The sequence below is a fragment of the Chrysochloris asiatica genome, unplaced genomic scaffold (assembly GCF_000296735.1).
Source record: "Chrysochloris asiatica unplaced genomic scaffold, ChrAsi1.0 scaffold00197, whole genome shotgun sequence".
Taxonomy (NCBI): Eukaryota; Metazoa; Chordata; class Mammalia; order Afrosoricida; family Chrysochloridae; genus Chrysochloris; species Chrysochloris asiatica.
Genome location: NW_006408715.1, coordinates 1,003,252 through 1,013,749, shown reverse-complemented (window position 1 = coordinate 1,013,749; position 10,498 = coordinate 1,003,252). Strand labels below are relative to the sequence as shown.

Here is a 10,498-nt window from a genome sequence, read left to right as displayed (position 1 = left end):
TCCTAGGAGCAGCAGGTGAGCTTGAACAGCCGGCTTTGCAGTCCAGAGCCACACGGGGACTCTCCTAGGAAATGCTATGGGGGCAGTTCTCCGCTGTTACATAAGATTGCTGTGAGTCAGAATCTACTGGAAGGCGCAGAAGAGCAACATAAAAGTTGAAATGGTAGCTTGGCGGGATTGAGACTGGCCATGAGAACGGGTTGGGAAGGCTGATTGTGGGTGAGAGTGGGCGCAGTCTCCAAGCCCTACAACAACAGCGAAGTGTCAAGCGGCCATTCAAGTTGCTCCCTATGTTTTCCACGCCCAAGGACTGCCAGGTGGGGGCGGCTGGTGGGGCGGGACCTCTCTGGGCCCGCCCAAGCCCAGGTGAGGTGTCCAGGGTTCGGCCGGAAGAACTGCTGCACCCCGGCTGGGGTTGTGAAGTGTATTGTATCCATCTCTCTGGCTGTTGGGCCACTCTGAGCCCTGGGACTGGCCAGGCCAGGCCTTTGAGGGGTGGAAGAGGAGGGTGCGGCGCCCTGCTCAGTCCAGGTGTCGTCTCCGGGGGCGGGGTTTGGGAACCGAGCAGCGGGAGATTCCCCGCAGGACTCGCGAGCTGGTGTCGAAGGACAGAAACAGACTAGACGCAGCGGAGACCGGCATCGCGGAGCTGCAAGCATGTTTTCCCGAAACCACCGGAGCCGAGTCACCGTGGCCAGGGGCTCCGCCCTGGAGATGGAGTTCAAACGCGGCCGCTTCCGACTCAGCCTCTTCAGCGACCCGCCAGAGGTGAGAGATCCGCGTCCCCGCCCTCCGCTTCCCGGGCCCCTGCAGCCCCCGCCCACGCACACGCAGAGAGGCGGAGACGCGGCGGCGGTGTGGACACCAACGGTGCCTGAGTGTTGACTTAACAAGTAAGGCGCGGACCTCCGCGCAGGAGTCGGATCTGTGCCACCTCTGACGTTGGGATGAATAGCCTCTATTCGGGAAAACCGGGTTGGCTAATTTACAAAATGTGCCAGGGCCCCAGATACCATGGATGGTATCTCAGGACAGAAAGAAGTAGGCAAGCTCGGCGGACCTCAAGAGTTCGGACTCTTGGCTTGGCCTGGGAGCAGACCCCATTCCACAAAATTGCTTCAACTGTTGGGACAGCCTCAAGGTCTAGGGTCAGGTCTCCACTCACTTTAAGTCCTTTGCTGTGTTGGGGAGATGCGGAATTCCCTTTTAATTCTTTGGAGGTTATCTTGCACTCCCAAACTTTCAGCCTCTTTCCCTGAGGCTTAAGAGGAGCCCAGCCTCTAGGTTGAGAGTTTCCTCCGGTCTGCACATTATCCAGGACTGAACATTATCTGTAACTCCCCAAAGAGGCTCTGTGGGGTGTTGGTGGCTTAGGGCTGAGCCAGGACTGCGAGGGCGGGCGAGTAGCCAATTCCAAGCTCTTTTCCCTCCCAGGTCTGGAAAGAGTTAAGTAAGTCAGGCCTTCCTCCCGCCCCTCTCACCCTCCCCTCCAAGATTCCAGTTCTAGCTTCTGCCCTTTCCCTCCCTTCTACCCTGAACAAAGGCTCTTTCTCACTTGTGCCCTGGTGTCCCGGCCTTTAAGATTTCGGATGTTAGCGGTCTTGGGGGAGGAAACTTTTGTCGTCCCCCCAGCTCCCAAGCAACGCCGCCCTCGGGACCCGCTCGTGTGGAGGTGGAAGGCGAGGCCTGGGAACTAGGGGGAGGGGTCTGTGGGTTGGGGCCGTCCCCGGGAGGAGCCCTGCTTTTGGGAGGCAACAACGAGGAGCTGGGAGCTGGGGCTGAGCCGCAGGTCCAGGCCGTGGGCCTAGGGTGGAGGGGGGAGCAAACTGCAGCTGGCTGGGAATCGGGGCTGGTTTCCTGTCTGGAAGGGAAGGGGCCCTGCAGAAGGGAGCGGGGGGCAGAAGCAGACAGGCACACCCCTGACTTTCTCCCTTCCTCCCTCCCTCCCTCTCTGTCTTCCCTTCTGCTGGAAAAGCGAGGTAATTGTGAATCCAGGGTTGGGCGGATTGGATGGGGGCCCCCGAGTTGGAAGCAGTGGCTCTGGGAACTGGGCCGCTATACCTACTCACCCCTTTGTCCCTCTCTCTGGGCTCCGCCTCTGCTCATCAAGTCATTACCTCTGTCCCACTTCCTCCTAACTTTCAAAACTTAAGCCAGAACCCCTCTCAGAAAGCTCCAACCTGTCGGCAAACCCCACGACTTTGCAGGACTTTCATGAGACGCCCTTTCCCTGCCCCCCTACCCCCCACCCGTCCAGCTGTGCCTGGCCCTCATTCCCTCTCTGCACACAGATTCTCTGTCCTCCAGGCCAGGGATGTGGGCGGGGGCTGGGGAGGGACCAGAGTCGGAATGAAAGGGCCTTTTTCTTCCACAGCTGGGAGGACAGCTGCCACTAAAGCAAGACTGGACACTCTGTGCCCAGAATCCTCTCTGCAGCTGGCCTCTTCTCCTGGGACCTGCTCCTCTTCACCTCACTTTCCTTTCCTCTCCTGCCTGACTCCTACCAGGCCTAGGACAGCAAGCAATAGGCCAGAAGTTTGTCACAGCAGCCAGAGGGGTCTGACAGGAGCATAGAGGGACAGAGTCAGCCTTTGCCTACTGCCCAAGAGCTGCCTGCCTCTTTTCAAGACTGAGGGAGCAGTGGGAGGAGGAACTGTGGGGCAACGTGGTGCCTGCCCCCTTCCCCTGGAGGGGTCTTCGAGGGAAGGGGCACTAGGGGCCACAGAGATGCAGGACAGAATGCACATCCTGGAGGACCTGAATATGCTCTACATTCGACAGATGGCACTCAGCCTTGAGGTAATGTTCCCACCGCTGGAGTGTACATGTTCTCTCGACGCCTACATCCCAACCCTGCCCCTGCCCTGCCTTCTGGCCTACCTTTCCCTGTTGGGACTGTGAGGGGATGGTGGGGCCTGCTCAAAATGGGGAGAGGGGCAGGTTGCTGGGTGGACCCAGCCTTAGTTTCACTGATCAGAAAATTAGGTTGGCAATAGTGTCTTCACACCTATTTTTGGAAGCTCTGTGGATGGGAGTGCATGTGTATTCTGTGTAGATGTGAGAGGAAGAGATTACTGTGAAACATTTGGAGCTAGGAAGTAGTCTCCTTAGAGAAAGGCAAAGGAGCTGTCTGGAGATAGCCCTGGAGATGACAGGGAATTGTTTCATTTATTCTTATAACTCACATACCCAGTATGTGCAAAGCTCTGTTCTAGAATACCTCAGTGTACCAAGACAGGAACGACCCATTCTAGTGGGGAAGAGACTATAGACATGCAAACATATAAAGAAATAATCTCACATAATGAAATTATAATGAAAAGGGGATGTAATCAAAACCAGGTGGGGAGAGCAGCATTCAATGTGAAGGTCAAGAAAGGTCTTTGTGATCTTTGAGGTGATACCAGAAGAACATGAAAATGTCAAGATTGGAGGAAGGGCTTTCCAGACAGAAGGCATAGATGAGAGTGATGTTTGTGGGAACGGAAGGAAAACAGTGTGGCTAGGACTTAGTAATTGGTGTTGAGCTGGTGAGCAGGAGTCAGATCAGTATTTTGAATACCATGATTGTTGCTGTTGTTTAGTGCTGTTGAGTTGTTTCTAACTCACAGCAACCCTGTATATGGTTTCTGAGGAGCAACTGGTGAGGTTGAACCACAGACTTTGAGGTTAACAGTCCCTAGCCACACCAGCACCCATGAATGCCACGATGTTGTTGTTGTTAAGTGCCTTCGAGTCGGTTATGGCACTTGAATTTTACTCTAAATGTGATGTTGGACCATGGAAGGCCTTTAAGCAGGGATAGGATAGATCAGTGCTTTAAAATGATGGCTGGTGTGGAGAATAGACTGGAGGTCTGTGTGTGGAGCGATTGGCAAGCAAGTAGTAAAAGACCAGGAAGCTTGTTATAGTCACAGAAGTGTGAAGCTGGTGGTGTGGATTACAGTGCCCATGGAGGCTGTGAGAAGTGGGTGAATTTCACAGGCCTTCTGATTCCTTAGACCTGAGGGGTGAGGCAAAGAGAGGACTCCAGGATGATTCCCTGGCTTGAGCCACCTCGGTGATGTGGCTATTTACTGAAATGTAGAAGATGGAGGAAGTTGTAGAAGTGACTACCTGGATGAGGCAGTGGGTTGCTGCTGAGGGAGGTCAAGGCAGAACTATAGAGGGTCTGCTAAGTCAGGAATAGCAAATCTATTATTGCTCCTGTGCTGCTCCCTGAGTTGCCACTCCCATTCCCTGGACCATCGTAGACATTGCTAGTCATTTATAGCATTCTTTACCTATGAGCCCAGATGTGGCCTCAGAATCTTTCTCACACAGACTTGTCACAAACTGTGCAGGTTGTGGCCTTCATAAGTAAGTTGGGCAGAGGCCAGAGCCCTATTCTGTCTTTGGTTGCAATAGAAGGGGGTCACCTTTTTCTAATTGGGAGAAAGGTACCCAGTGAGCCAACTGGGGCTCTGACACTAACTATTTGCCCTCTGTTGGCACATGAGATAAATCTGTTAGCCATCCTTGATCATCTGGTATTGATTCCTGGTATGGCACTGTAGGCACTGGACTTTGAACCACAAGGTCTGCAGTTCAAACCCACCAGCTGCTCCTTGGAAACCCTATAATGGGCTGCTATGAGTCAGAACCAACTCGACGGCATTTAACAACAATAGTATCATCTGGTACTGCCCAATATGGTAGATAGGAGTTATATGTGAGTAGTCCTTGGGGTGGTAAAAAACAGTTAAGCACTCAACTACTAACCAAAAGGTTTTCGGTTTGAACCCACCTAGAGGCAACAACAGTGAGGTTGGCCCAGGATTGGGCAGTGTTTGGTTCTGCTGTGCACAGGGTCGCTATGAGTCGGTACCTACTCGATGGCACCTAACAACAAAGAGGCACCTTGGAAGAAAGGCCTGGTGATCTGCTTCCAGCCTTGAAAATGTTATGGAGTATATTTCTATTCTATATACATGGAGTCACATGAGTTGGAATCAACTGTATAACAAATGGTTTTTTAGTTATATGTGGCTGTGTAATTCTTAATTGTTGTTAAGTGCTGTCTAGTTGATTCCAACTCATAGAGACCCTATATAGGGTTTCAGAGGAGCGACTGCTGTAACTTGAACCACTGACCTTGCAGTTCACACTGACCTTGCATTCCAATGTATTAACTCTCAGCACCACACCAGGACTCCATAATTTTTAATTAGTTAAAATAACTGAAAACATTAGTTCTTTAGTTGCTGTAACCACATTTCAAATGCTCATGTGGCTAATGGCGGCTTCTAGCCATTCCTATCATTGCAGAAGGTTTTATTGGACAGAACTGGATCTAGATATTTAAAGGTTTAGATTTTACTGCACCTTCTCCACCCCTACCAAAGTAATTTTTCTCCATGGGAGACCTGCCAGAGTCTGAGACACAGAAGGAAGGGACTTAGTTTTCACTTTGGCCAAACCTTCACCAGCCATGAAACTAGGGTGTTATGCTTGTTCCCCACCAAACTCAGTAGGTTCCCTCCTGCACAGGTTCTCAAAAGAAGACTTACTGATGTTTCAGAGAATGTCAAGAGAGATAGCAGAGAAGAGTAAGTTTAAGAATATTTCTGGAGGAGAGGCCACCTTAAGAAGCAAATACAGTGGGGGAAAGTGGTGTTTAATTATATCCTGGGCCCAGGTAGGGATTAAGCTTTCCCATGTAATCTTTGCAGTCCTGGTGTGGTTAATGCACCAGACAGCAAAGCCGTTCGAACTGCAAGGTCGGCGGTTCAAGCTCACCAGCCGCTCCTTGGGTCGGAACTGACTCGATGGCATTTAACAACAATAACAATGTAATCTTCAGACAGAGCTATGAAGGAGATGGAGCCATCCCCAGTTTACAAAGTAAGGCTTCAGAGAATAAGTTCTCACAGCTCAGTAAACTACCTAAGCCAAGATTTGAATTAATTACCCACAAGGAGCTTTGGTGAGATTCTGAAGGGAATAGAAGATGGTGAGCAGCAGAGTACGAAGTCAGGGACAGAAAGAGCTGGAGAGGTGGGAAGGGAAATCCTCTAGGCCAAATGTGTGCTGAAGCTTCTGGCCATGACTCATCCTTTTCAGTCCCTTGGGCCCTAACCCAGGTCTGTGGACACTCAACTCTGGGCTCTTTCCCAGGAGAGTCTGGGAAAAATGCTACTTGCTCTGAGACTGAGGATGTGTGGTTGGAGAGGGGACAGCATGGAGCTCACCTTGGTGTGGGGTGAGGGGCAAAAGCACAGGGGTCCAGAGCCTGTCCGGACTGCTGGGAGCAGGGATTTCTAGTAGAGAAGCCAAGAAGAGTGTTTGGAGCTACAGAGCTACAGGGATTTGTACTGGATCCCCAGCCCTGGTCATCCAGGCGATATCTAGTAAATTCTCTAGGGTTCATTGTCTCATAATTTATACATTGCGCCCCCTTACCCATTCTGCTAAGTAAGTGGTCACTTTTGAGGATCACAGCAATGCCTGTGGGCCTCCCTGCTTTCTACCCCTTGTTGTAAACGCAGACTCCGAGGCTGGGAGCCCTTTGCAGGATGACTTGGGAACTCTCAGAGGTCCCGCCCCTAACCCTAGTTTGCCAGGCTCCCGGAGGGACCCGCAGCGCCCCTTGGCCGCTCTCGCGGCAATTGGAAGCTGATGTCACTGGCGCCCTGAGCGCGCTGCAGGCGCGGCGGGTGCGGCTGCGCTTGCACCCGGGCGCCTCCGGCGTTGGGTCCAGCGTACCTCCTGCACTGGCGCTGCATGCGCGATGGACAGGACTGAGGAAGGATCCGTGAGTTCGGGCTCAGGGCGAGTTCGGGCTCAGGGCGACGAAGCTGGCTAGGAGAGGGTTGAGAACGCTGCTACCCCCAACTCCCCTTCAAGGGTGTTGGTGCCAGAACTGGGTGGGGGTTGGCAAATATCGAAGCTTAGGACAGGTGGGACCCTGGTGCAGACAGATGTAGATGACTACCAGAGGGACCTGTGGGCTTGGAGAGCTGTGTAGTCTGGGAAGGCTTCCTGGTGGAGGAGGAGTTGTGACTGGTTGGCTTATTTGGGAAGGGCAGAAAGGGAAACAGGTGGATGGTGTTGGGGTGAGGGGTGATGAGAGTGTGATCTGGTGTGGGGATGCAGGAAATAGATAGGAAGGAAAACTCTACAGGGGAGGCTGGACAGACTTAAAAGGTAATTTGGGATGTTCAGGTCTTGGAAATTTAAAGGTTGGAGCCCTGGGCATATAAACATGGGAGGGGCTGTAGAGGAGAGCTGGTGTGAGGAAGAACACAGGTTTTGGGTAGTCACATTTACCCGCCTTCTCCAGCTGAGTGACTTCCAGAACCATCTGCATACTGTGATCTGGATTAGTCTTCCACCTCCTCTCTCTGTTCACCTCAGCAGAAGCAAGCCGGGCCTGTGTCATGTGAGAGTGTTTATAGCATGACATGGCACTTGTGAAGCATCATTAATGGCTGCATCTCTCACCTCCCTGCTGGATTTCCAACAGAGAGCCTTGGACAGCACAGAGATGCTCTACCATTCCTTGGGTGAATAATACTGTCCTGAAGCAACATCACTAAAGCAAGCAGCCCACCATTCATGTGTATCAAATGCTGGGCGCTGTGTTAAGTGCTTTATGTCCCTGTGTCATGGAAGCCTCACAGCAATCCTAGGATGGAGGGACTCATTCCATCCCTGTTTCATAGATGGGGAAACCAAGGATTAGGAAGATTGAGTAAATTGCCCAGTGTTTTAAAAATAAGTTTCTTCCCAGCTTCTCAAGTCAGTGGCAAGGTTGTATCCCTGACCCAGATTTGTCTTATATCAGAGGAGTGCTCTTAACTCTGCTCTCTGACCATACCTCCACAGCTCCTTTCTAAACAAATGTTCCTGGGAATCACGCAGTATCTTCCCTCTGTTCCATATGCATAGCCTGCCCAGCCCCTCACCTGGAGCACCTGCCTTATTTGCCTTTCCATCTCCATTTCCTGCCTCTGTCCTCACCTTCCAGTTTAGAGGGCCAGAGGGTATGAATCCCCTAATTTGGGGTGTGTAAGGAGCTCTGGTAGCAAAGTGGTTACAAATTGGGCTGTGGACCACAAGGTCAGCAGTTCAAAACTACCATGGGAGAAAGATGAGGCTTTCTGCTCCCGTAAAGATTTACAGCTTTGGAAACCCTGTACAGGGTGGCAATGAGTCCGAACCGACTCCACGACCCATAACAACAACAATGGAGTTGTGGGCAGCATGGATGAACTATGTAGGTGATGTGCTCCTGTCCCACTGTTGCCTTGCCAACAAGACGTTTCCACTTATCACTTGAGTCTTTTGGGCAACCCAGGTTGGCCTTTACTATCTATGCTCATTTTTTTTTTTAGCTAAGGGTTCTCAGCTTTGACTGTACCTTGAAATGACTTGGGAAATTTCTTCCGAAAAATAAAAACTGCACATATCTTACTCCTAGAAATTCTAATTCTGCAAGTTTGAAGTGGGGCTTGATATATTTTGACTCAGAATAGTCTACTTTTTAAAAAAGGTTTCTTTCTCTTTTTTTGTAGCCCTTTCATGACCAAGTTATTTTGCTTGTTAGGTTTGGGTGGATTAAGGTTTTTCAGTAATGGAATACATACTGAATTGTTGAGTCATGGTAAAACTGTTAGGTAAGAGGGATTTTGATAAATATTATATATGGGACAGATATGTCCCACTGCACTCTGTTGGTAGAGTAGGTGGGATGAGTCTAGAGAAAAGTCATTTGTTCTAAGCAAACTGTTTAATTGTATGAAACTTCTGGCAACATGGACTTGCACATAGGGCACCATGTAGTAACTGCACATAATTGTGGTTTGAATCTCTTTTCTTAATGATGCATTCTCTGCACCACTAAGGTAAATGCTTTCCAAGCTGTTGGAGCTATACATCATTTGGCACAGTGCTTACTACTGACTTGTTCTTTACAAGAAAGGAGGGTCTTCCTATTATTTTGATTTACAGGCCCACAGTACGCTGCCTAATAAGGGTGAAGGAAGCTGGTCGAACCTTGCCTCTCCCTCCCAATGTTACATGGTTTGCTGATGAAAACACCTGGGGGGTTAGGGAGTTTGCATCTACATAGAGCATCATGCCTGAAAGTAAGTTTTCCACTTAAAATTATATCATCACCAAAAACACAACTTCCAAACAACACACAGGAAACCCTACACAAGGCTTACCTCATTGTACAAAAGCCACAAAAGACAAAAATTTCCACGTTTACACTTCTGGGATGCAACCTCTTATTCAATACCGAATGTTTCTTCAGTTATACATGTCCCCACCAGATGCCAGCAAATATTATAAATGGAACACTACTATCCCAGGACACAAAGTAGGTATATGTAAGTGTACCATGTATGTCCTACTGGTCATGGAAGATTTTAGTCTCTAATAATATAGTCATACAGAAGTGCACCTGACCCAAGCCATGGTATTTTCAATCGCCTGATGTGCGTGTGAAAGCTGGACCATTAATGAATAAGGAAGACAGGAGAACTGATGCACTTGAATTATGGTGTTAGTGAAGAATATTGAAAGAACTATGGACTGCCAAAACAAACACGTCTATCTTAAAGGAAATACAGCCAGAATGCTCCTTAGATGTGAGGATGGCAACACTTCGTTTCAAGTACTCTGGACATGTTATCAGGAGGAACCAATTCCTAGAGGACATTATGCTTGGTAAAGAAGAGAGCCATCAAAAAAGAGGAAGACCCTTTTGTGTCAACCCAAGAGATGGCATGACACAATGGACTCAAGCGTAACAACTGTGAGGATGGCGCAGGACCAGACAGTGATCTGTTCTGTCATACATAGGGTTACTATGAGTCAGAACTGCCTCATTGGCACCTAACAACAATAGAAAAGTATATATAAAATGTGTATGTTTGTGTATAATATAATAACGTTTTTGGTACTGGGAGCCAGAAATGGAATACAAATTTATACATTTTATATATACCTTTCTGTACTACTGTATTAATGGACATTGTAACCTTGCATTGACTTTGTGTTACAAATGGTTAAACACTCAGCTGCTAACCAACCAACCCACCAGTCTGTTTCCACAAAGATTACTGTTTGGAAACCTATGGAGCAGTTCTACTCTGTCTTATAAGATCTCAGTGAGTTGGAATTGGCTCAATGGCAGTGGATTCTTGATTTATACGTGTATGTGAATAGATAGAGAGAAAGGAACAGAGAGAGAGAGGGAGCGAGTCAAAGAGTTAGTTAGTACCTAGGTGGTTGGTGCAAATGGTTAAGTACCTGGCTGCTACTGAAAGGTTGGTGGTTTGAGTACACTAAAAGGTACGTACCTTGAAAGAAAGCTCTGGGGATCTACTTCCAAACAACCATTGAAAACCCTATGGAGACTATAGGTGGAAGCCTGAACCACATCCAGATCTCCAGAGATGGGAAATTCCCACTTGAAAGGACAAGCAGACCAACCTGGAGTGGCTAGAAG

At 49.3% G+C, this 10,498-nt stretch overlaps 1 protein-coding gene across 2 annotated transcripts in view; it reads left to right on the top strand.

Annotated features, from left to right (window-relative positions):
• The first annotated feature begins 574 nt into the window (after positions 1–574).
• RTKN (rhotekin) overlaps positions 575–10,498 on the top strand; it is a 19,860-nt gene continuing 9,936 nt past the window's right edge. Inside the window, exon 1 of one of the 2 annotated variants that reach the window (XM_006872416.1) lies at positions 575–768. In XM_006872416.1, the coding sequence (XP_006872478.1) occupies positions 658–768 (111 nt within the window). In that variant the 5' untranslated portion in view covers positions 575–657. Of the gene's footprint in view, positions 769–2,374; positions 2,800–10,498 lie in introns of those variants that run through there. The other variant, XM_006872417.1, reaches the window with a different exon arrangement.